The sequence below is a fragment of the Neoarius graeffei genome, chromosome 8 (assembly GCF_027579695.1).
Source record: "Neoarius graeffei isolate fNeoGra1 chromosome 8, fNeoGra1.pri, whole genome shotgun sequence".
In the NCBI taxonomy this organism is placed as follows: domain Eukaryota; kingdom Metazoa; phylum Chordata; class Actinopteri; order Siluriformes; family Ariidae; genus Neoarius; species Neoarius graeffei.
In genome coordinates this window covers 74,166,159-74,192,635 of record NC_083576.1, presented here as the reverse complement: position 1 = coordinate 74,192,635, position 26,477 = coordinate 74,166,159, and the positions used below count along the sequence as shown (strand labels likewise).

The 26,477-nt window shown below is 43.1% G+C and overlaps 1 protein-coding gene across 3 annotated transcripts in view; it reads right to left on the bottom strand.

The window, feature by feature from the left end:
- Nucleotides 1–26,477, bottom strand: part of ckap5 (cytoskeleton associated protein 5) — a 120,472-nt gene that overhangs the window by 31,785 nt on the left and 62,210 nt on the right. For all 3 annotated transcript variants that reach the window (XM_060928229.1, XM_060928230.1, XM_060928231.1), the window contains exons 25-33: nucleotides 26,055–26,249; nucleotides 24,279–24,411; nucleotides 23,959–24,056; nucleotides 21,357–21,482; nucleotides 18,121–18,270; nucleotides 13,526–13,729; nucleotides 13,081–13,216; nucleotides 10,833–11,026; nucleotides 3,162–3,328 (exon numbers count right to left, since the gene is read on the bottom strand). In XM_060928229.1, coding sequence (XP_060784212.1) covers nucleotides 3,162–3,328; nucleotides 10,833–11,026; nucleotides 13,081–13,216; nucleotides 13,526–13,729; nucleotides 18,121–18,270; nucleotides 21,357–21,482; nucleotides 23,959–24,056; nucleotides 24,279–24,411; nucleotides 26,055–26,249 — 1,403 coding nt within the window. The remainder of the gene's footprint in view (nucleotides 1–3,161; nucleotides 3,329–10,832; nucleotides 11,027–13,080; nucleotides 13,217–13,525; nucleotides 13,730–18,120; nucleotides 18,271–21,356; nucleotides 21,483–23,958; nucleotides 24,057–24,278; nucleotides 24,412–26,054; nucleotides 26,250–26,477) is intronic.

Below are 26,477 nucleotides of genomic sequence, written 5' to 3'. Positions count from 1 at the left end.
TGCCACGTAGATGTGTTGCTGGCGGGTGCAGCAACACGACAGAAGGTGGATTTATGTTGCATTCATGGCCCAAGAATGTTCAAACTGCAAAGATCTGGAGACGTTCTGCGAGAAATTCACTGATTGGGCACCTACGAAGTGGTCCCTCCTCTGCTCTGCACGTTTTACTGATGATTCATACGAAAACCCTGATCTGTTGAGGAGCGTTGGCTATAAGCCCGTATTGAAAGAGGGTGCAGTACCAACAATTAAAGGAAAAGAAAACTACAAGAAAAGGAAAGCAAGTTCAGTTGCACCAGTTCTCCCGGAGCGTGAGCAGAGCAGTAATGGCGGAGTACTTAGTATGGAGAAAATGGAGAATGAGTGGACCAACCGTCTGATTTCTCTGCTGGATATGCTTGCCTCAGCAGCAATATCTCGCCCTTACGTGGAAGAATCAAATGAACGAAGAACTGAAAGTCAGATTGTTTCAAAACAAAAATCAGCCACGTTACCGGTATAAGATTATTTAATTTGCTTCAGAATGTGATTGTTTCAGTTCATCTGATTATTTAATTAGCCTTTTACGTTTTAATCAGTGAAAATGCATGCATGTACATATATGTTGCACAAGTTATAACACCTATCCTGTTTTAATGAGAGTCACATGAGACTGTCGGTTCAATTCCATCCAATTCTATAGATGGCTTTGTTCTCTGGCTTTATCTCGTAAGGTGGGGGCCTCTGTGGCCGACGTGTTACTATACGATTCCCTTTCTCATGGTTCGAACTGATACGGTTCTACGTGTATAGCAGTAGCACGTACACACACTAATTTCAGGACCATCACAGTCAGATGTATTACTATCTGAGGAATCTGAAGAATCTCCAATAAATCCGAACGAAGACACCATTGCAACCACTCTCGCCTGCCGAGTCTGGCTTTGGTCTATAGCCGTCAAAGGCCTCAGCCTTAAAACCGGTTACCGCAGTGACATCACTCACTCAGGGCTGGCTGGCTCAGCTCGAATGCCAACTTTGCGGTCGATTTTAACTCTCAAAAATATCTTTTTTTTTTTTTTAATTCCCAATTATGCAGCATACAAGAGTCAAGGATGGGGATACTATCCACTCAGAAATGTGTTTAAAAATAAAGGTTCTGACTATGTCCTTTCAGCTGAAAAGCTTAAATAAAGGAAATGCTTGGAATGCACCCGCCTGTCACGGTGCTTCAGCGTCCTGGGTTTCGTCACCAGTTTAACAGTCCCTGCAGTGGAATGCGACACTGAAGCACTGTGACAGGCTGGTGCATTCCAAGCACTTCCTTTATTTCAGCTTTTCAGCTTAAATACACGGGCGGCACGGTGGTGTAGTGGTTAGCGCTGTCGCCTCACAGCAAGAAGGTCCGGGTTCGAGCCCCGTGGCCGGCGAGGGCCTTTCTGTGCGGAGTTTGCATGTTCTCCCCGTGTCCGCGTGGGTTTCCTCCGGGTGCTCCGGTTTCCCCCACAGTCCAAAGACATGCAGGTTAGGTTAACTGGTGACTCTAAATTGACCGTAGGTGTGAGTGAGAGTGTGAATGGTTGTCTGTGTCTATGTGTCAGCCCTGTGATGACCTGGCGACTTGTCCAGGGTGTACCCCGCCTTTCGCCCGTAGTCAGCTGGGATAGGCTCCAGCTTGCCTGCGACCCTGTAGAACAGGATAAAGCGGCTAGAGATAATGAGATGAGAGGAGCTTAAATACGCATGCGCGCACCCCACAAGACGCCACGCAGGGAAGCTCTCCTCCTCTCTGCTTCTTCCTACTGTATAAACCCTCAGCTGTCACTGCAAGACACACACGATCACTTTGCCACTTACCTTCCCTGGCCTCGCCCTCCATTCACAAACTGGCGCTCGACCACGGCCACGCTGCCACATCCAGTTACCTCAGACAGGTTAATTTTTGTTTTTTGCTTCTTTGTTGGTTTTTACTTACGTGTATGTTGTACCAAGCTACTGGATGTGTAAATTTACTTTGGGATTAAGTGTGCGTGCGTGTGCGGGGTTAACTCAAGAGCTCCTATAGCTAAAAAGACCACATCAATGCAAATATCTCCGGTAACTCAATCTGGCGACACTATTCCAGCGGTGTTCAAAGTACCAAATTAGTTTACATTTCTCTTTACACAAGTAAAGCCGAGGTCACAACCGGACGTATGATTTTTTGGCCGTGCGATTTTTGGCGTTTCCCTAAAATCACTGCGGTTTTTTTTTGTTCGTGGAGAAAGACGCACGTTGGCCGCAAGTTTGTCTTGCAACCTGAAAAAAACGTAAGCGCCCGTAGAGTTTGTTTGACATGACAAAGAACCTCTGCGGCCGGTCTGTGGCCAGTCTACGGCTCGAAAATCAGCACATCACACGCGCGCCCTCCGTGCGTTTCTTGCGTTTTTTTGCACGTAGACCGGCCGTGGGAGCACGTACGGCCGGTTGTGACCGAGGCTTAAACAAACTGATCCCTTAATCAACCAATTTATGAAGAACGGTGCTTATAAGGCAAGTAGAAGCTGAAATCTTGAAACCTAAAGATCTTTTTTGTATCCAGCACCATTTGTTGTTCGGATTATTTATTCCTAAAACATTTTTTCGAACGACTACCCAATAAATGAACACTTTCACAACAAAGGCAAAGGCTTGCATGCGAAAAAGCGACAGTCGCTTTCACAACACGTCCGATTTTTCTAATATTTCTTGCGCAAAAAAGGAACACGTTCAACCAGTCAGGGCGCAGATTCTCATCACAATGCTGCATGCTTTGCAGAGTCTCTCATTCGGTGTGTCTCAATACAGTACAGAACCTGTAGCCTATTTTGTGTTGTGGTGAAGCTTGCCATCAGCCTCACAAACTCCTGAACCAAGCAGTGAACCTCCCCACGCTCTCGCCTACATCTCAGGACAGGATGTACCCAAAAATCCCTCCGCCACACCTTTTTAGTAAAAGAATAAGCACCAGTTCATCACTTGCCAACTCCATCATTGCACGATTATGTGAGCATTCCACAAAAACAATCGCATGGCTTTTAATGCATGGTTTATCCGTGTCGCACTGTATGTATAAAGACCTTAAGAGTACACCGATTCAGAGACGCTTTCGTTATCTTTCGGACGAGCTCAAAGAACAGACTACGCTGAGCGTTGGAACCTACTTGAGTTTGTTTGGCACCTCCTCTTGGGCAGGTTTGCGTACGAAGGTAGCATTAGGATTGGTTGGCTGTTCCCTCTGGGCTTTCTCCTGTTTGGTCGAGACAGCAGGCGTCTTCTTAGCCGAACGCTTGATCCGCTCCTCCAGCATGCTCATATCCTTCTCTGAGAGCTGTGGAGTGTGGCCAAGAAACATCAGCACCAGTTAACAGTAAGATATGATGTTTTTGTTCACCAAGTCAACAAAAACAGTCGGGGTATTCAGACAGGTAAGAAAAACATGTGTTTTCCTATAGTAGCTTGTCCACAATCAATGATAGGATGGAGTGATAGAAGGGTTTCATTTCTCTTATACCATGAGGATTTGACAATTACATTAATTCAAAATGAAACGTACTTTTTAATCAGCTTATAGCAGTAATGCCAGCAGCGCTTGCCGTGCAGGAAGCGCCTATCCATTTACATCGTAAACTGAAAATTTTCGATCGCTGTTTACCAACATTTAAAAAAAGTACGTTCAGCTTCACAAGAGTTGGGCATTTTATAGGAAAACAACCTGAATTTTCAGAATATGCACTCAGATTTGTAGGATACGGATTACTCTCGACATGGCAATCTTTTTGCTGAACGTTGACGGTGAAACTGCTGGGCGCGGCCATGTTGGATTTTGGTCGAAAGCCGACGACGTGCCACCGCTGTGAAGTTAAAGGGGTACAGAATATAATATATACGGTTACTGATGTGACAAAGTAACGTATTCTTAAGTATTCTATCAAATTTATGTACTAGAAAACAACGAAATATCTTGGTAATTGTAAATATAATACTTTATACGCTAAACCGCACAAGAGTCGCCATTTTTTAAAAGACCGTGACGTCAGCGCTACCCACTGCACTAGGAGAGAGAGAGGACTGAGAGGAGAGAGAGAGAGGGAGAGAGAGAGAGAGAGAGAGAGAGAGAGAGAGAGAGAGAGAGAGAGAGAGAGGACTGAGAGGAGAGAGAGAGAGAGAGGACTGAGAGGAGAGAGAGAGAGAGAGGACTGAGAGGAGAGAGAGAGAGAGAGAGGACTGAGAGGAGAGAGAGAGAGAGAGAGGACTGAGAGGAGAGAGAGAGAGAGAGGACTGAGAGGAGAGAGAGAGAGAGAGGACTGAGAGGAGAGAGAGAGAGAGAGGACTGAGAGGAGAGAGAGAGAGAGAGGACTGAGAGGAGAGAGAGAGAGAGAGGACTGAGAGGAGAGAGAGAGAGAGAGGACTGAGAGGAGAGAGAGAGAGAGAGGACTGAGAGGAGAGAGAGAGAGAGAGGACTGAGAGGAGAGAGAGAGAGAGAGGACTGAGAGGAGAGAGAGAGAGAGAGGACTGAGAGGAGAGAGAGAGAGAGAGGACTGAGAGGAGAGAGAGAGAGAGAGGACTGAGAGGAGAGAGAGAGAGAGAGGTCTGAGAGGAGAGAGAGGACTGAGGAGAGAGAGAGAGGTCTGAGAGGAGAGAGAGAGAGGACTGAGAGGAGAGAGAGAGGACTGAGAGGAGAGAGAGAGGACTGAGAGGAGGAGAGAGAGAGAGAGAGAGAGAGAGGACAGAGGAGAGAGAGAGAGAGGACTGAGAGGAGAGAGAGAGAGGACTGAGAGGAGAGAGAGAGAGGACTGAGAGGAGAGAGAGAGAGGACTGAGAGGAGAGAGAGAGAGGACTGAGAGGAGAGAGAGAGAGGACTGAGAGGAGAGAGAGAGAGGACTGAGAGGAGAGAGAGAGGACTGAGAGGAGAGAGAGAGGACTGAGAGGAGAGAGAGAGGACTGAGAGGAGAGAGAGAGGACTGAGAGAGGAGAGAGAGAGAGAGAGAGAGAGAGAGAGAGAGAGAGAGAGAGGACTGAGAGGAGAGAGAGAGAGGACTGAGAGGAGAGAGAGAGAGAGAGGACTGAGAGGAGAGAGAGAGAGAGGACTGAGAGGAGAGAGAGAGAGAGGACTGAGAGGAGGAGAGAGAGAGAGGACTGAGAGGAGGAGAGAGAGAGAGGACTGAGAGGAGGAGAGAGAGAGAGGACTGAGAGGAGGAGAGAGAGAGAGAGAGAGAGAGAGAGGACTGAGAGGAGAGAGAGAGAGAGGACTGAGAGGAGAGAGAGAGAGGACTGAGAGGAGAGAGAGAGAGGACTGAGAGGAGAGAGAGAGAGGACTGAGAGGAGAGAGAGAGAGGACTGAGAGGAGAGAGAGAGGACTGAGAGGAGAGAGGACTGAGAGGAGAGAGAGAGGACTGAGAGGAGAGAGAGAGAGAGAGAGAGAGAGAGAGAGAGAGAGAGAGAGGACTGAGAGGAGAGAGAGAGAGGACTGAGAGGGGAGAGAGAGAGGACTGAGAGGGGAGAGAGAGAGAGAGAGGACTGAGAGAGAGAGAGAGAGAGAGGACTGAGAGGAGAGAGAGAGAGAGAGAGGACTGAGAGGAGAGAGAGAGAGGACTGAGAGGAGAGAGAGAGAGGACTGAGAGGAGAGAGAGTGCGCGCGGACAGAGAGAGAGAGAGCGCGCGTGCGGACAGAGAGAGAGAGCGCGCAGACTGAGAGAGAGAGAGCGCGGACAGAGAGAAACACTTTTGGAAAGGACCGGGAAAAAAAAAAAAAAATCATGCACTTCCTGCCCTTTTTCTGACTTTGAGCCCCTGCCCCTCTATAATCCTGTGCACGTCCCTGACTGTGGCATTGTGTAGCTGATCACTTACAATTCATCCTACTTTCCGATTCACACGTGCTAGTCCCAACCTCAATGAGCCAACACAACTGGGCACATACATACGTCATGAGTGTTACGCAGAGAAAATGAACGTGCATTCTGATTGGATAAAATTAATATCACGGCGGGCTGTTCAAACTGCGGAAATAGTTTGCTCGAGCTACTTTCAAAACACTATAACTTTCCAGCCTTAGAACAAAAAACTTTTGTAAGTCTTGAATAAGGTTCATCAATGTGTGTTTTATTGTTATATTTACTCTATATATTGCCCTCTGTCCCCCTTTAAAATCTAGCTCGCTTTCTATTGGTCGACACTGGCCAAAATCGATACCAGAGGTCGGGAACAATCACCGCAGTAATTTGTCAAACCGGAAGCCGGCCAGAGACAGCGGAAGTTCTAGTCACGGTCAATAGATGTGTATCCTTCTATGGAAAACAAAAATATTGCATTCTGGAGGATAGAGAAAAAAAAAAAAAAGAGAAGGGTCAGGGATGTTGATCATATTGTTTCGAAGAAGTTACATTTGATTAAAAACATGTAATACATAGCGCTTTTGAGCACCACCCTCTGAAAAGTAACGTGTGGAACTGCGCTGCCACATTTTGCCTTGTTGCGCCATCACATGCAATACAGGGTGTTTGTGTGCCAATTAGGGGAGTTGTAGAGAAGAGAATACAGTCAGAGAATCAAAGTCCTTCCCACGCCATGTGGCACATAGGGCGATGACGATCCCCGTTTCCGTAGCCCTCGGCCTCTCGCCTATTACATAGCTAGGGTTACAGTGGGGGGCTGGTCCTCTGGTAACTGCGAGACTTTGACTCTCCACGCACATCTGTATTGCAGCGTGCCTTGCCAGATGGCAGTAGGTACCATTTTTATGATGGTCTTTGGTATGACCCGACCACGAGTAGAACTCGTGATCTCCTGATCGAGAGGTGGACACGCTAACCACTAGGCCAACTCGCGGTCATACAGTCAGAGAGGACAGATTTAATACTTTAAAAGGAACCCATGTAGATTGTTATCCTTAAAATGATCTTCAGTTGGGTTTGAACGATTCGGTACAATGGCCAGAAAAGTACCTACAAATCAACAGTTCTGGTCATACCATTGCTCAGTTGTTGAGATTGATCTGAGTAGTTTATGCCATCTCACTATCCAAACAAGGCAATTAAACTTCAAAATAAATAAAAAATACTGGAGAAAAAGGTTATTTGTACATGCCTGTGTTACCTTCTGGCTCTCCCCTTTTAGTTATGCTGTCATAGTTAGTTGCCGGAGTCCCTGCTTGCACTCAGTGCAATATGTATACTGTTCCAACTTATTCAGGTGACATTGGGCATACCCAACAAGCCGTGTTTTCTTTCTCTCCCCCCCAAAAAAATCTGTCCCTCTGAGTTACATGGAGTCAACAGGAAATCTTTTGGTGGAGAGGGTGGAGACCTTGACTGGCTATCGTAGCCTGCAGGGAATCGGCCGTCAGACATTCCGTCGCATGTCCCAGACCCGGTGAAATGTAACTGAATTGTCTTGGCCAGCCCTAAGGGTCCCATCTGCATCCCATCATTGCTGATGAGTGTGCTCCCATCACCCAATCAAGCATCCAGCCAGAGCAGGTCATGATATTTTTTAACCATATTAACATGCCATTGTTGTGTATTATGCCTGATGTCAAGACTCTCGTCTCTGCGAGCCTACCACACAGATTTAATACTTGTGTCATTTTTAGGGCATACCTAACAACCTGTGTTTTCTCTCTCCCCCCCCCCAATCTGTCCCTCTGAGTTACATGTTGGTCCTGGGATTGAGATGCTGGCCTCTTCTGCCCCTCGGACCTGCTTGATCCATCCTGGTGCCCTGTGTCTGGTCGGAGTTTTATCACATCGCTCCTGTGGAGGACGGCCCCATGAGGACAGTTGAGGGTTACACCTGGAGGACGCTCTGGACTCTTATGGTGATGTCCAGAGCGTCCTCCAGGTGTAACCCTCAACTGTCCTCATGGGGCAACTTTTTGGGCAATGTTGCCGAGCAATGTTGCTGGGCAATTGCGTTTTGACTCTTTTCTATTGAGATTGTGCAACATTGTTTCTTTCTGAATGGTTTTGATAATCTCTGGCAACTTTTTGAGATAAGCCAATCAGAACGCGAGTATCGAGTCATGTGACCTCCGGTGAGGTTTGGATCAGAAATTTCAAACAAATATGGCGGCCGCTCAGTGTCAGTGGAGTGAAGAGATGGAGAGACTCCTCATCTGTTTTTACGCCGGTAAGTTGTTATTTTAATATTCTATATGGAGGAATTTACCTCAACAAAGCTCTAAAAAACAACAGACAGCTTGATTAAATGGTCACAGCAAAAATTAAGACATCGATTTTTTTTAGCTAACTGTAAACTGCCATTGCTAACTGTTGTTGCCCATTGTTAGTTGCCCTGAAAAGTTGCCCTGTGTCTCACCTAGTTGCCCGTTGCCAGCAACACTGCTCGGCAACATTGCCCAAAAAGTTGCCCCGTATATCATCACCATTACAGTAATGCTTTTATGGCTGAGGACTACAGTTGACTTGCTAACTTTAGGACTGCAGTTGTCATGAACAGTTTTGCACTCAAGTTTCCATCAATGAAGAGTTATAACATCAACGAAACTGACTTCATGTTAAAACTGTTAATGTTATAGTCTTGTTGTCTGTTGTTGCCCAAATGAGGATGGGTTCCCTTTTGAGTCTGGTTCCTCTCGAGGTTTCTTCCTCATGTCGTCCGAGGGAGTTTTCCTTGCCACCGTCGCCGCAGGCTTGCTCATTGGGGATAGATTAGGGATAAAATTAGCTCATGTTTTAAGTCGTTCAAATTCTGTAAAGCTGCTTTGCGACAATGTTTATTGTTAAAAGCGCTATACTAATAAACTTGACTTGACTTATTTTTAAACTCTGAGCAACTGATAGATGTTTTGGGCACAAAAATTGCTCCTGAAGGTGCTTTAGAAGCAGCAGCAGCAGCCTTTGTCACATGCACACTCAAGTACAGTGAAATTCATCATCTGCATTTAACCCATCTGAAGCAGTGAAAACACACACACACACACACACACACACACACACACACACACCCCCACACCCAGAGCAGTGGGCAGCCATACTACAGCGCCCGGGTAGCAGTTAGAGGTTCGGTACCTTGCTCAAGGGCACTTCAGCCCAAGGCCACCGCAGGTCTTTGAACTGCGGGGGAAAGCGGAGCACCCGGAGGAAACCCACTTTACTTTTTCAAGATGGATGTATATTGCTGGACGCAGCCAAATAAGGCTGATGGAAAATAAAAAAAGTTAAAAATTTTCAAAAACACCTGTAACTTCCGAATTCAAAACTGGTTTTATTTTCCCCCTAGGTTAAATAGAACAGAACTTCATACTCTTGATATGCCACACTCCTTGATCACGACTAGATTTTTTTTTTTTTTTAAGATTTTTTTTAGGCTTTTTTTTTTTTTTCACCTTTATTGGATAGGACAGTGTAGAGACAGGACAGGAAATGAGCGGGAGAGAGAGACGGGGAGGGATCGGGAAATGACCTCGGGTCGGAATCGAACCCAGGTCCCCGGATTTATGGTATGGCGCCTTAGCCACCTGAGCCACGACGCCCCCAATCACGACTAGATTTAAAAATGGCCCGTCACTACTACTAATAGTTTACACTCAAGTTAATAGGGTTGCAGTCTATTATACATCCATTAGAAATTTTTTTTAATCCAATTCCCATGCTCACTTCCTACTTCTTCCTCCTCATCAACATAGAGAGGGGCCAAACACTTGCTTCCGCCGAGACATGTGCAGCTTTGTCGGCATGAGTATGGTTCAAACTTCTCTCAAGGAGATGAAAACATTACGTTACAGCATCAAAAACCATCTGGAAGCAACGACGACCCTTTAAGCACCGAATGGTTCCAAAGCAGGAAGTTGTAGCATTGCAAGGCAAGGCAAGTTTATTTATATAGCACATTTCATACACAGTGGCAGTTCAATGTGCTTTACAGAAGTAAAAGCAGAACAGTAAACAATAGAAAATAAAATTACATAAAATAATTGGGGAAGAAAAAGAATAAGAATTAAACAATAGTAGAAATAAAATAATAAAATGGAATAAAGTTCAAAAAAGGAATCAGCCTCGAGATTAATTATTATTATTATGGGTTTAACTCATAAAGCACGCTCTTCCTGTGGCTCTTCCACGAGGATCACCAAAAATCGTCCCGCAGACAAAATCTACGAGGATCACCAAATAAAATCGTCCCGCACACAAAATCTACGAGGATCACCAAAAATCGTCCCGCAGACAAAATCTACGAGGATCACCAAAAATCGTCCTGCAGACAAAATCTACGAGGATCACCAAAAATCGTCCTGCAGACAAAATCTACGAGGATCACAAAGCGCGCTCTTCCCGTGGCTCTTCCACGAGGATCACCAAAAATCGTCCCGCAGACACAATCTACGAGGATCACCAAAAATCGTCCCGCAGACACAATCTACGAGGATCACATAAAGCGCACTCTTCCACGAGGATCACCAAAAATCGTCCCGCAGACACAATCTACGAGGATCACATAAAGCGCGCTCTTCCACGAGGATCACCAAAAATCATCCCGCAGACACAATCTACGAGGATCACCAAAAATCGTCCCGCAGACAAAATCTACGAGGATCACAAAGCGCGCTCTTCCCGTGGCTCTTCCACGAGGATCACCAAAAATCGTCCCGCAGACACAATCTACGAGGATCACCAAAAATCGTCCCGCAGACAAAATCTACGAGGATCACAGTAACAAAGAATTAAAGTAAAAGTAAAATCATTAAAATCCAAGATTAAAAAGAAATTAAAATAAAGTAAAATCATTAAAATCAAAATTAAAAGAAATTATGTTAAAGGAAATTAATTACTTGGGTAAAAATTAATCAAGTGAAAGCATCTGAATTGCCTTACATTGCCGATGAGTTTGAAGACCTGGTCCCCACAGACGTTGTAAGCTGCCACCACTGTATTGAGCGCTGCATTGCGCACTGATGTATCACGGTCCCCGATGTGAATGGCGATGTCTTTCAAAGCCTTGGCAGGCGTCGGCTGGCACACGTTCATGCCGTAATTCTCGATCAGGCACCCGAGCTCTTCAAGACATTCTGAAGTGGAAGGAAGTCAGTCAATCGTAATCATGAGGAATGAGAAAAGAAAAAAAAAAAAAATCACTTAAAATACCTCCTATAACTTGTTTTATTGGGATCAAAATAACTCAAAGGAGCAGGTTTTAATTTTAGAGCTGCAACTGCTATGAAAACTATACCTCTTCCCTTTTCTTTCAAACCAACTCCACTCCCTCTGAGCTACACATTTAAGTTGACTTTTCAGGGAAAAAAAAAAAAAAAAGTGGCAGAGCTGAACAGCTTGGGTCTGGCTGGTGGCAGAGTTATTATCCAGGCCAGAAGATTTTAAACAGGAAATGAAATGAAGCTAGCAATATCCATTGTATCAAATTAGGTAGATGAGTTGAATAGAAGGACTAGAAACACTTCTACACACATACCTGCAAACTCATGAGGGTTGAAAAAGGTGACAAACCACCGGTAACCCCCCGGCCCCCTTAAACAGCGCGCGATCAAGGAAAATAAAGGGAAAAGACAACATTTAAAACAAAGACAAGATTTCTTCATTTTTAGCTTTGCAATTTTCAGTTTTGCATCTGACACCTCATTACATTACCATTAAGGAAGAAAAAGTAAAAAGTAAAATTTGAATTTAAAAAAGTAATTTTTGAAGTGTGACACTGGAAACTTTCTTCAGCAGACCAGTTTATCATTTTTTTTTTAGACCTTTTGGCCCGAACAAGCCGTTCAAGGGCACGTTTATGCTGCTCTGCCATGTGCCTCTTTCACGCCATGCTATCCTTCTTCACCACCTCTGCCCTATTACCAGCAGCACTGGTAGATGGCTGGACACCAAATTCAGCCCTCCTTTCCTTCAGTGCTGCCAAATTCATGGTGTGAGAGTGTGTGTGTGAGAGTGAATGTGAGTGAGAGAGAAAATCTCTCTCACTCACACTCTCTCTCTCTCTCTCACACGCACAACTAACTGGTTCTCTGAATACAACCGAGATCAACACATATTACGTTATAATTTTGACAATCCCACCAATAGTTTCACATAAAAATGATTTCTCTTACCCAAAACACGCGTTTATAGATCCTTATGTTCAACAAAAAATGACTTTATTCAAACTGATTTGACATTTTTTTCTGTTTTGTTTCAGCCCACAGAAACATCTTCCGTGTCGCGCGTTCGGTTCAAACGTAACAGCCCCGCCCCTTGCGTCTTACGTCATAAAAACGCGACTCACAGACCACCAAATCACAGGTACCAAAAAAACCACCCTAAAGCCTCTTTAAATCGCACTCATCGGAACACAGCTTTCTCCGCATACTAAAAATGTTTTTCCGTCTCCAGATGTAATATAGAGTTCCGGAAAAAAATCAGAAAATATGATTCCGTGAGCTGTTTTCAAGACTCAGTGTCCCGTTCTGCATTGCGTTTGGATGATCTCTGCCATCCTCCTATACACACCCGTATTCAAGAAAACCCCGCCTCTATTCAGTTACAATTCGCGGATACTGTCCAGCATTCTGTAAGGCTCGTTGGAATGTCATCCAATCAGAGAGACGTTTGAAGTATGAAGAAGGCGGAAATGGTCTGAATGTGGGTGTGAGGAGAAAAGTAGTAGTAGTACTTTGAAGTAGTAGTACACTGAAACCAAATGTTCGGCAACGTAGCCTCGCGCACCCCCCCCAAAAAAAACTCTTCGGATCTACACGATTCACACAAGTGACCCATTTTGGGATCAAAACGGCGAATTTCGCCGAAAGGTGACGAGTTTGCAGGTATGTACACATTACAGACTGCACTTTAAATGTTTACTAAAACGTTCATAACCTTCATTTGGTGGGCCACAAGATAATGGTCCTGAAAGTAACTACTGGAAATACAGATTTTTGGAAATCTGATAGTAGCTGTAAGGCCATTCCTACTTCCATCCAGCCATGCTAATTTTTTATTTTTTTAAATCTACACACAAGTAATTAAGACTGTAATATAAACCATTCCAAATACCCTCACTCACTCACAAGCAAATATTTGTAAGCCAAAATATCCCTAAATTCTTAAAAAAAAAATAAAATAACAAAACCTGATCTCTGCTTGGCATTCTTGGACTTGGTCCCCTCCATAAGAAAGGGAAACATTTTGCTAGCAGAATACACGTTACACAGCATGGTCAAAATGGCACGGACGTCTTTGCGCACTACGTCTTTGGATTCCCCGACCTGTCCAGAAAAACAGGAGGGAAGATAGATTAGATTAGATAAAACTTTATTGATCCCTTCGGGAGGGTTCCAGATCTCACACCGCACTAAAAAGTCTGAGACTATTTTAATTAAATTAAAATATACAGTGTAGGAATAAACACTGGTTTTTCGAAATGTAAATCATCCTATCACAAGACCAGCGACTGGCAAATCAAGCAAAAATACGTTTAGAAACTTATCAATTAAGATGGATTTCATTTTCATGCCTCTTCAGGTAAAACACTAACTGAGGTCAGATGCACGTATGGGATATGAAGAATCCCTGACCTTGAGGATGAGGTAGGGGATGAAGGACGAGGCTTCGTACTCGCTCAGGTGGTAGCTCTCTCGGCTCAACATGCTGAAAAGGAGTTTGAGAAATTCCATGGCCTTCATCAGCACACTGGTGTTAGTGTCAAAGAACCGCAGTGTGAACCACTTCAGGATCAGATCTAGGCAGCCAATCACGGCTTCTGACTCGCCATCCATGCGCTGCGAAATAAAAAGAGCGATAATGAAATACTGCTCCTGGAATCGTAAAGACTCCCCCCAAAAAAAACCCCACTTGAGCATATTCAACATCCACTCAACCTCCTCAGTACTGTTTGCCTTTATTCTTCTCCACCAAATGATTTATAATCCCAATATCTGGTGCCACCAAGATGATGATGGGCTCCCTTTTAGGTCTGGCTCCACTCAAGGTTTCTTCCTCGTGTCATCTCAAAGTTTCCTCCACCTTGTTCATCAGGGATCTAAATCTACATTTGGACCTTTGCAAAGCTGCTTTGTGACAATGTCTACACAAATCAAAAACAAGAGAGAGTGCTCCGAGAGTACAATATCCCCCGCTGGCAACTGTGCCATAATGCGACTGAATTGAACGAAATTGCGATATACGTATTACCGGCATACAACAAAGAATCTGGTCAAGTTTCGTGAAATTCCTTCAAAAATTGTGAGAGGAGTTGATTTCAGAAGATGAGTACCCTTCCCGGGACGGACATCGCCACAACACAACCCCCTTCGGGCCTTCGGGGGGGGGGATTGTGAGGGAATTTGATTCAGAAAGCAAAAACGCACCTTGATGAAATTGCCAAAGTACAAGTTTGTTAATAATCAAGGGCATAACTCTGGTAAAACTTGCCCAAATTAAACGACGTTTCAATCTGCATGTCATATAACAAAAAGCCTTTTACCAAGTTTGGTGAAATTCCTCCACAAATCGTGAGAGGAGTTGATTTCAGAAGAATGTCCACCCTCATGAAATTGTCAAAAATACAATTTATTGGGGGCGTCGTGGCTCAGGTGGCTAAGGCGCCATACCATAAATCCGGGGACCCGGGTTCGATTCCGACCCGAGGTCACTTCCCTATCCCTCCCCCTCTCCCGCTCATTTCCTGTCCTGTCTCTACACTGTCCTATCCAATAAAGGTGAAAAAAGCCCAAAAAAAATCCAATTTATTTAATCAAGGGTAAAAACTCTGGGAAAATTTTCACAAACTAAATTAAATCGTAACATTCGTATTACCGTCATCAGTGGTTGCGTTAGACTTTTTCATTTTCCGTCATTTTGACGGACGGGGTCGTAAAAATTCCGTCATTGTCCATTATTATCTGTCATTTTATTTTAACTTTTGAATGACAATGTATATAGGCTATAAATGTTACATATTTAATAACTTGTGTTTTCATGGACTCATTTTCATTTAAAAATTAATTCACAGAACAAGCTTGTATTATTTAATCATTTATTTATGTATTTATGATGCAAAAAGATGAACAGAGATTCTGACGTTCGGTCACTTGTGAACCCATTTTCCCTCCGCTAAAAACATTGCGGCTGTTGTGCCTTAACGGGCATATGAACAATTATTTTACAACGTAGCAAGACAATTGCAGTTAAAATATGAACAGTCCACTACAACGATTTAAGTGACAATCTAATTTGACCTGTTTGCGTGAGCTCAAACCTTCCTTCTGGCCCGCATGGATTTAAATTGGGAGCTCGCTTGTGCATAATCAAAGTCGTCAATGGAGACTGCTGCCGAGGCAATTGTCATTAAATTTTGCGTCTTTGCCTCGGACAGACGACTTCTCATTGACGTTTTAATTTTATTCTGAAGGCTGAACCCGCGCTCTGCTGCGACACTGGAGACTGGAATAACCAGCGCCACTTCAGCCAAAGTTCTGAAGTCGGGAAACATTTCTCCCAGGGAAGTGATCAGAAGCCGGCAAGAGCCTCTGAAAGTTGGATTTCCCGACCCTGCTAGTACTCTCTTCATAGGGAGGGAATCCTGCAGCATGCGCTCTTTCTGCACCAGTGGTGCAGCTGCACCCCGCGGTGACCCGTAGTGGGCTGACACGGAAGGTCTTAAATAAAACGAAGTTATGTTTAAATGTTAGTTTGTCTACCCGTGCGCTCATTAAAATGATAGTTTAGCAGATATTCGAGCAGTGATGTTCCTAAGCTTCCTAAGCTTGCTGGAGAAGAATACAATAAATCGGCATTTGTTTCATTTTAAAACAAGAAAACAGCTAGCCTAAATGAGCGCTATTGCATTAAGACGTACAGGCAGGGAAACGACACAAACAACCCAATGCATCTCTTTTTTTTAATAGCAAAAATGACGCGTCTTCTGCAGAGAAGGGAAACATTAATCCATCTCACTGTGCTAGTGGTTAGAAAAGTCAGAGCGCGGTCAGGAGCGCGATGGGGGGGGGGGGAACAGCCTTGCGCAGTGGCTACAGTGTATACATGAGTAGCCTGTGCACCGAACATCAAGACTCGCCGCAACGTCGGCTCAGATTGAAAGCGACGGCAGTGAAGGCTATGTATACTGTATGTAAGAAAACTCTGCCACAACTCGCCAATCATTTCAATTGTGTGTTTATGTTTTATTATTGTTATTATTAGGCTATTATTGTTATTGGTTAGCCTAGTAAACTAGACCCACCCGCCTAGCGGCCAAAAATATTTTTGCCTAGCGAGTGGGTCTAGCCTTGCACCATATAAACAAAAACACCCCGGGCATCAAATCGTGCCCGCCAATCACAACGCAAGGTTTTTGTTTGGATTCTTTGGGCGGGTTTTTGCAGGAGTGACGACAAAGCTGCGCGACGCTGGAGAAAGCACAGCAGGAAAGATGGCTACGGCTAGTGAACAGCGCGCGTTTGACTCCGCTTTGGAATCAGTTTTAGAAGAATTAGACTTGGAGTTTTCGTTGAAACATGAGCAGGAAGAGGCTCTCCGCTCATTCCTTTTCAAGAAGGACGTTTTCGCTGTTTTGCCGACCGGCTATGGCAAAAGTCTGATCTACCAGCTGGCTCCGCTCGTAGCCAAAAGGATGGGGCTAGTTTGTGCAGTACGAAGAATTAATAAACAGCTTTGAAACATTACTTTTTGATCGTTTCTTATTTTCCCGTTATTTTAAATTTAAGGGAAATTATTTCACCAAACACCACTAAATAAAAACTCTCAAAAACAGTTTAAGCAAAACCTTGAAAAAAAATAAGAGTGTGTGTTAAGTATGTGGTACAGACTCCAAACTTGTGGTCATTATCTCCAAACTTCTTAATATCTAGAACCTGTTTATTAATTAATACGCATTTTGAAAAATTATTTATTTCAAGGTCTCCCCCACTGCTTTCTGTCGCTCTGACTACGTCACAGTCACTGTTGCGCTGATTGGTCAGAGCGTTGGCCTATACGCACAGAGACAGTTTGAAAGACAGCGGTTTGTTCCTCCCCCACCCTTCAGAAATGTCTACGGATCGAGGCTAGACTAAATATTCACATTTAGTCTGGCTTGCCAGGCTAGTTATTGGTAATGGTAACGGTAAACATCCGTCAAAATGACTGACGGCCTTCAGATTTTTCCGTCATAGCTAAAAAAAAAAATCCGTCAATGACGGACAATTGTCGGTTAACGCGACCTACGACCGTCATATAACGAGGCCCTTTTGCCAAGCTTCGAGAAATTTGTCCAAAAATTGTGAGAGGAGTTGCTGTCGGAAGGCGAACACACCTTCATGAAATTGTGAAAATACAAGGTTGTTCATCAAGGGCTCTGGTAAAATGTGACCGAATTGAACGAAATTACAATATGCGTATTACCGATATATCAAAATGCCTTTTGCCGAGTTTCGTGAAATTCCTCCACAAATTGAGACGAGGTGAGCACCCTTCCTGGGACTGACAGACATCACCATGACATAATCCCCCTTTGGCCAGCGGGGGATAAAAATGGAGATCAAAATATGTTGTACACATGGATAATGCATGTGTGTATTCCTAGTTATGGTCCACCTTGATCAAGTGTTTCCATGAAGAAAGGATTCACCAGTACCTGCCAAAAGTTTGGACACACCTACTCATTCATAGATTATGTATTGTGACTATTTTCTGCATTATAGAACAATACAGAAGACACCAAAACTGAAACACAGGGAATTATGTAGTACACAAACAACAAAATGTTTCATATTTTAGATTCTTCAAAGTATCCAGCGTTTACCTTGATGATGCTTTGCACACTATTGGCGTTATCTTAACCAGCTTCATGACGTAGTCACCTGGAATGCTTTTCATTAACAAGTGTGCCTTGTCAAAAGTTAATTAGTGGAATTCCTTGCCTTCCTAATGCGTTTGAGATCAAACAGTAAATAAAAACTGTAAATATCCCTATTCCACTACTGTAGCAAGCCATATTATGTCAAGAGAGACGACATCCATCATTACTTTAAGACATGAAGTGACTTAATAAAGGAAAAAACAAAAAAACAAAAATAACAGAATTAGAAGGTGTTGTGGTGGTGTCCAAAGTTTTGACTGGTCCTGTGTGTATAGTGCGCGCGCACACACCGTTATAGAAATCCTGTCTTACCTCAATCATAGCGTTGATGGCTTTCACATGATGCTGGAAATCGTAGTGAAAGAGTTCATCCTGTAGCCACTTTGCCAAGCAAGTGGCCATTTGAGTCTTCAGCTGTTCCACATACTCGTCCCGTGGAGTGATGAAGTTCCACTTCAGGATCTATAAACCACAAACCAGTTATCATTAGTGCAGGGATATTGCACTCCATCAGCTTCCAGGTTTCGTTAGACATGTTAGGACAGGGGTGGGCAATTATTTTTTCCATGGGGCCACATGAGAATCAGAAAATTTTGTGGAGGGCCGGACCATAAGGCTGAACTAAATTCTGCATAATATTAATTGTATTTCTTTATATAAAGCAATAAATATCATTGTTTTTACAAGCTGCTAAGACTGGTAAGAGTACGGAAAAAACGAGGTTGCCTTACAAAAAATGTCATTTATTCAATCAAATTTCCCAAAACAATGGTTAACAAAATGTGAACGTTTGTACCTTTTTTTTCAGTCACATTCACCCCAAAACACAATAAAGACATCACAATATTGTCTTTCTACTCCAAATATCAAACAAGATACATCATATAATAATGATGCCCACATTTGTAGTCTAATCACCTCATTTGGTGTTTTTTTATTTGTTCAGTGAGAGAAATCTAGTCTCTGTTGGTCTTTAACGAGTGCATCAAAGTCAGCTTGAATGTCTGAGGTGGAGATGCGAAGCACAGCTGACAGATGATTATCAGTCGATTCGGTGTAGGAATCAGATCTACAGATCGGCTCGGGCTCCGGCGCCTGCTGGTGACGTCACACTATGTGATTGGCTGGACCGTTTGAAGGATGACGTACAAGTTTGTGGTTGGTCTGGACAAATTACGGAAGTAGTTATCGCGGGATTAGGTTTCGTGGGATTTCATGTCATGTTCATGTCGCGCGCATTGCGTTTTTGTTGAACACAACTTCAAAATAAAAGCAATGCATATTCAGTCCGTGCATGAGGTAAAATTAGAAAATACGGTTTTTTTGTAATTTCTAATTAACCTTACGCGGGCCGGTCAGAATGAACCAAAGGGCCGGATGCGGCCCACGGGCCGGAAAATGCCCAGGTCTGTGTTAGGATATATATATATATATATATATATATATATATTTTTTAAATCTATTCAGAAGTTGCTTCATCACAAACGCTTGGAGCTCACATTAAAAACCTGGAAAGATCTGGGGGCGTCGTGGCTTAGGTGGATAAGGCGCCATACCATAAATCCGGGGACCCGGGTTCGATTCCGACCTGAGGTCATTTCCCGATCCCTCCTCATCTCTCTCTCCCACTCATTTCCTGTCTCTACACTGTCCTATCCAATAAAGGTGAAAAAAGCCAAAAAAAAAAAACCTGGAAAGATCATGATTTTAATTTGATTTAAAGCCTTTCATTTATTCCCACCCTATATTCCCTAGCAAGCCACAAATCATCAGGCGACGCTTCATTTAATACATACGCAGAGGTGCAATTCCAGTGACAGAAGAAAGCAACGTTTGAATGAGAGCTTCTCAGTTCTATGTAAATCAGGTACAATGCGGTAAAGTCTCAGATCCATACAATTAACTCCAGCGGTCTCAAAAGTAGCCGGTCACCGGCAGCAAATCGCCGGCTATGGCTTGTTATGCCGCCGGCTATTGTCAGTCGAGTCACAAAATTTAATATTAAATATTTCTGACAGCAAAAAAAGTTGTGAACGTAAATTACATCCACTATGTCATGTATGTCCGTTGCCGCGTCAACTGTGTTTACATCCTCGACACGAGTGCAGCCATTACTGCTGCCTGTGTTGCCAGATTGGGAGGTTTCCCGCCCAATCTGGGCGGTTTTTGAACATATTTTAGGCTGTAAAACGTCAGCAGTATCTGGCAACATATTTTTTTACTTAATACAAGAAATTAATGGATGCCAACGTTTTTGCCAAAATGGTATTTTATTTTCCATTGTTTAGGCAGCTTCAGCATCATACGGTGAGATTCTGTTCAAATTGTTTTTTTTCTTCTATGAAGCCTGAGCCATTTATTTTATTAGTTTATAATTATTGTTTAATTTAGTCTTCAGGAGAGACTGCCTGCACACAGTACTAGTATTAATAGTTTTTTTCTTCCATGAAAGCTGAGGCATTTATATTATATTTTAAGGTAACTTCATGTTGTGCTGTGAGGTTCTCTGCACTTTAACTTTTGAACCAACAGGAGCATTTGGATAAGTAAAGCCTATTTTTCTGCATTTTTGTAGTCCTGGTAATCTTTTATACTGGTAAAGTTGTTTATAGGACCATTTCTCAGTGTCTGTTTTTTTTTAATCAATTATTTTTCAGTAATAACTTAATATTTAACATATCACTCAATTTTAAACAACCCCCGCGCCTCCCCCATGGGCTGCCCCCATAGTCTCCAAAATTTCTGTGGGAAACACTGGCGTGCGTAACAATGCTAATCAAGCTTAAGCTAGACGACCCGCCTCAAATACCCGTCCCGGGTAAATGTTATCCCAATTTTAGATGGCCTGTTCCAAACCATCCCGCCCCATGAAAAATTCATACTTGCATATTTTTTATATATATATATATATATATATATATATATATATATATATATATATATATATATATATCCCTGCACGCTTTGCGTGCATTATGTCTGCCGCTGGCAGACATTTTACCATTTTGCACCCTGCTGTAAATTATTTGTACCCTGCTATTCTCCCAAACTTTGAAGCCCCTGTAACTCAAATGATTACTAAGAACAAGTCTGTGATGCACGTGGTCCCATGTTTGTTCAGGTCCTCCTGAACAGCTTTAGCTCCAACCTTTCCCACTGAAGCAGTCGTTACATGCACAAGACACAATCTCCATTTGCTACTGTGGACATGGGGTTATTCAAGGTCATTTACTGAACGAACACCACCAAAACCTGTATTGTAATGCAGTCGTTTGACAACTACTTTATTTAAAAAAAAAAAAAAAACAGAAAGAAAGAAAAGCCAAATGAACCAATGTTAATGGAGAACAACATTCTAGAAACTCCTAGGCAATGACACAGGTGTGGCGCACCAACCGGTCTTTTGGGTTTGGTGGCATTTGTCTGATGGTCCATTTTTGTACCATCTTGCACCCTTAACCTCTTCCGTTATGCAACACTCCTGATATAATAAATCAAGTAACTGTCATGATATTGTGTAGCAGAGGAGAATGCATTATGATGCCTACCTTTAGTGCCTTCTCTTCCTTCATCCTCTGCTCCTTGCCATTAGGCACAAAGATAAATATAGGGCCTGACTTGTCTTCGTCATCTTTATTAGCGGACTTGACGGGAGCCTTCTTACCCAACACTCCCTGAAGGACACATTGGACAAACATTACATACTCCCATTGAGAGAGAGACAAAAATAGATGAGAGAGAGAGAGAGAGAGAGAGAGAGAGAGAATGACACATCCCAGTTATTCACCAAGTGCACCCCGAAGCATGATGAGCAAAGATAAGTGACCCGTCTGTGAGCAACGTGGAGGTTTACTGATCCACCTGTACCTGCGAGTTGCTAAGTTTGCCCCCTGAAGGTCTTTTCGGCTTAGACACTGTGTCTTTGTCTACCTTCAGTTTTAGCTCCGTGCTGTTCCTCTAATCAATGCAAAAATAGCAGCTTTTACTCTTCAGGACATTTGAACAGGTTTTTAAGTACGAATTTGAGCATTTATGGTAGTTATGGTCAAAATCAGGAGACATTTAGACATCTTATTATAGATAGAAGATCTTACAATTCTAAGGTCTCATCCATGATTTAAACATATTAACAGACGGTCAGCCCATGGGTCAGACTTTAATGCACTGGGTCAATAAAATGCGCCGCTCAGTTTGCCATGTCCATAAATCCAATTTATTTGCATAGCAAAAATGAGCTGTTTTGAGGTTAAATTAAAAAGCAGTGGTAATGTTTGTCTGTTTTTAAGCTCTAATTTAAGGTGAACGTATAGATCTTAATGCTAGGTGCTAACGGAACATGCTTCTGACTATTCTGCATTTTAGTTTATGGTTGAATTGAACCCGTGTTCTAATATAAGCACGTTTAAATGTCTAAAACGCAAAAGTATGGGGCCTTCATGGAACAAAAGTAGGAGTTTCTCCAAGTTGTCAGGAAATAATAATAATAATAATAATAATAATAATAATAATAATAATAAATATCCAATCACAAAGTTGCAAGCAGATTTGTTGCACATAGCTAAACCACCTTTGGCTAGTAAAATTTATTTAAGTGTTTGTGACATTTCCCTTCCTATAATCAGTAATTAATATATTGCTGATTATTTTCTTATCCTTATTAAGTACATCCATTTGAGATAGTGTTCAGCAGAATATTCAAAGAAAGATATTAGACTGGTACCAAAATCCAGAATCATGACACCCAAAGGCATTTTTGAGACAAAGTCGGCAAACAGTCTTATTTTGTCAATTTGGGTGTGCCGAATTCAAATCTGCAATAGGCCAAGCTCTATCTGACCTCTGTTGACCTCTAGAGGTCATTGAACTTTGGGCCTGTAAACGTCTCAGCTGAACCCAGTTTCTCAGCTTTCTAAGGAATGAAATGTACTAAAATGATTAATGAAGTTAGCAAATGGCCTTGTTTGTTAAATGTTTGGGTGCTGAATTCATTTTTCATTTGTAAAACGACATATGACCTCTGATAACCTCAAGGTCATTAAACTTGGCCTATAGGCCTATGCATTTAACGGCATTTTTAAACTGACTTTACTCCCCCAAAAAGAATATGAACAGACAAAAAACAAATAGAAAGGAACAAATACAACATTAAATACCAGTCCATGTACATGTGACTTACTTTTCACAATGAGAATGCCTAGGCGATCACCTTACATAACATTGCATTACATTTAGCGGTTATTGTTTATACAAAGCTACTGAAAAAAGGACAGATTCAGCAGCATACAAAATGTGGGGGCATACAGGGTATACAGGTTAATCAGGGTTAGTATATGAGAGTTTTTTTCTTTGTTGTTTGTTTTTTGTAAAGGCTTTACCCCATTTAAAACAAAACAAACAATAAAGAAAAAAACTCTCATATATACTAACCCTGATTAACCTGTATACCCTGTATGCCCCCACATTTTGTATGCTGCTGAATCTGTCCTTTTTTCAGTAGCTTTGTATAAACAATAACCGCTAAATGTAATGCAATGTTATGTAAGGTGATCGCCGAGGCATTCTCATTGTGAAAAGTAAGTCACGTACATGGACTGGTATTTAATGTTGTATTTGTTCCTTTCTATTTGTTTTTTGTCTGTTCATATTCTTTTTGGGGGAGTAAAGTCAGTTTAAAAATGCCGTTAAATGCATAGGCCTATAGGCCAAGTTTAATGACCTTGAGGTTATCAGAGGTCATATGTCGTTTTACAAATGAAAAATGAATTCAGCACCCAAACATTTAACAAACAAGGCCATTTGCTAACTTCATTAATCATTTTAGTACATTTCATTCCTTAGAAAGCTGAGAAACTGGGTTCAGCTGAGACGTTTACAGGCCCAAAGTTCAATGACCTCTAGAGGTCAACAGAGGTCAGATAGAGCTCGGCATATTGCAGATTTGAATTCGGCACACCCAATTTGACAAAATAAGACTGTTTGCCGACTTTGTCTCAAAAATGCCTTTAACTCCTTAAATAAGCACTTTTTTGAATTTTGGTACCAGGCTATATCTAACAGAAGCCCTAAGATTTTACCTGCTGAAAAACCCCAAGCCATAATTAAAATAAATAAATTTACATTAAAAAAAAAGCAAGCAGCAAGCATTCAGACCTTCTTCTGAGCAGGCCCTGCTGTTTTGGGTTTCTTGGTGTCCTGCTTGGGTTCTGGCGGGCTATAGTCGTCCACTGCAGGCTGGCTTTTAGCCGGTGCTGAGAGATAAAGAACAGAGGCAACGAGTATATCAGATGAGCCAAGTTTCACTGAACCCTATATAGCTGCATTTAAATGTGCTGCTGTAGATAATGACCAAGTGAACAAAAGCTGAAATCATCCATATTTAAAAATGAAGGCTGGAAAAACACAATACCGGGGAGAGAGAGAGAGAGAGAGAGAGAGAGAGAGAGAGAGAGAGACACAGACACAAAGCATACCTGGGGCAGATTTTGTAGCAGGAGCACTCGAAGCTGCTTTAGATGGAGCGGCTTTTGTGGGTGCAGCAGGTTTAGCAGGCATTAAAGCCCTGGCCTTCTCCAACATAGCAACCAACTGGTCCTTCGAAGCCGGCTAATAAAGAGAGGCAGCAAAACATCAACGGACATTATCAGATTTCTACCGAATGGTCAATCAGAGCAAGTGAGAAACATCAAAAGAAAACAGGTCATGACTTCAGTAATACTGAAATACTCAATTTTTTTTTTCTTATTTCTTTTTCTATTTTTTTTTCTGTGTGTTTGTGTAGTTTGATGTTTGAGTGTTTTGTCCGCCGGTGGTGGTGTAGCTCCGGACCCAGTTTTGGGCGTCGGTTCCCTCCAGGCCTTGGTTCGCCGTGGGCGATGCCTGCGCTCCCAGCTGTGGACTGCAGTGAGCTCGCTGCTCATTTTACTTCATGGTTGTCCAGCGCTCTGCGCTTTGACGCTTGGCGTGATGTTCCGAGCGATGTTGCTGACGGCGTCACTGGAGATGTAGGACTTTTCGTGCGCCTTTTGGTGGGACTGTGGCTGCTACACCACGGGAATGACATCCTTACCCCTACTTGGTGGACTTTTTTACTTTTTATTTATTTTTTTTATTATATTTATTTTTTTCTTTGTCTACTATTTATCTGTTGTCTGTATCTCTGTGTGTGTGTGTGTGTGTGTGTGTGTTTGAACTTCCTGTAAAGCGTCTTTGAGTACCATGAAAAGCGCTATACAAAACAGATGTATTATTATTATTATTATTATTATTATTTTTATTATTATTGGCGGCACGGTGGTGTAGCGGTTAGCGCTGTTGCCTCACAGCAAGAAGGTCCGGGTTCGAGCCCCGTGGCCGGCGAGGGCCTTTCTGTGCGGAGTTTGCATGTTCTCCCCGTGTCCGCGTGGGTTTCCTCCGGGTGCTCCGGTTTCCCCCACAGTCCAAAGACATGCAGGTTAGGTTAACTGGTGACTCTAAATTGACCGTAGGTGTGAATGTGAGTGTGAATGGTTGTCTGTGTCTATGTGTCAGCCCTGTGATGACCTGGCGACTTGTCCAGGGTGTACCCCGCCTTTCGCCCGTAGTCAGCTGGGATAGGCTCCAGCTTGCCTGTGACCCTGTAGAACAGGATAAAGCGGCTAGAGATAATGAGATGAGATTATTAATATTTAAACAGCTGTATTTGAACAGGCTGAACCAAATTTTCATTAAAATTTCTCATCTCATCTCATTATCTCTAGCCGCTTTATCCTGTTCTACAGGGTCGCAGGCAAGCTGGAGCCTATCCCAGCTGACTACGGGCGAAAGGCGGGGTACACCCTGGACAAGTCGCCAGGTCATCACAGGGCTGACACATAGACACAGACAACCATTCACACTCACATTCACACCTACGCTCAATTTAGAGTCGCCAGTTAACCTAACCTGCATGTCTTTGGACTGTGGGGGAAACCGGAGCACCCGGAGGAAACCCACGCGGACACGGGGAGAACATGCAAACTCCGCACAGAAAGGCCCTCGCCGGCCACGGGGCTCGAACCCGGACCTTCTTGCTGTGAGGCAACAGCGCTAACCACTACACCACCGTGCCGCCCTCATTAAAATAAAAAAAAAATAAAAATAAATAAAAAATGCCTCTTCTGGGAAAGGTGGTAAACTCCTGGGGTGGCTGCTAAAATCCAAAAGATCAACATGGAAACCACGAGTGCACATTTCATCTTTTACAGCAGCAGCATCCCTGAGAAACCCACCTTGTGTTTGTTAGTAGCCTTGCTCATCTTTTCATAGCCCAGATGCATCATAAACATGGGTAGTGCATCCTGGGCTTTCTTCCGCACATCTCCACTGCGATCCTCCAGACAGGCGTATAGGTGCGGGACGCACAGCATCAGATCAGCAGGCACGGCGCGCATGTTAGGGAGTCGGTCAGCCAGCCAGCCCAGAACCTGGCACAAACGAAGTAAGATATTTCAACACTTTACAATGTAGAGTGCTGTTATAGGAATGTAATCAGTGACAGGGTGGTGTGATGCAGCCAGGCACGAAGTGGAATTACTCTTCCCTCCTCAAAGTTGATTATTTTCCAATAAATTTACTCTTTTCCTGTTAAATTAAAACTTGCTGTATTGTTTTTGTGCCAACAGTGGAGGGAGAGAGGAAAAGTCACTCTTTCA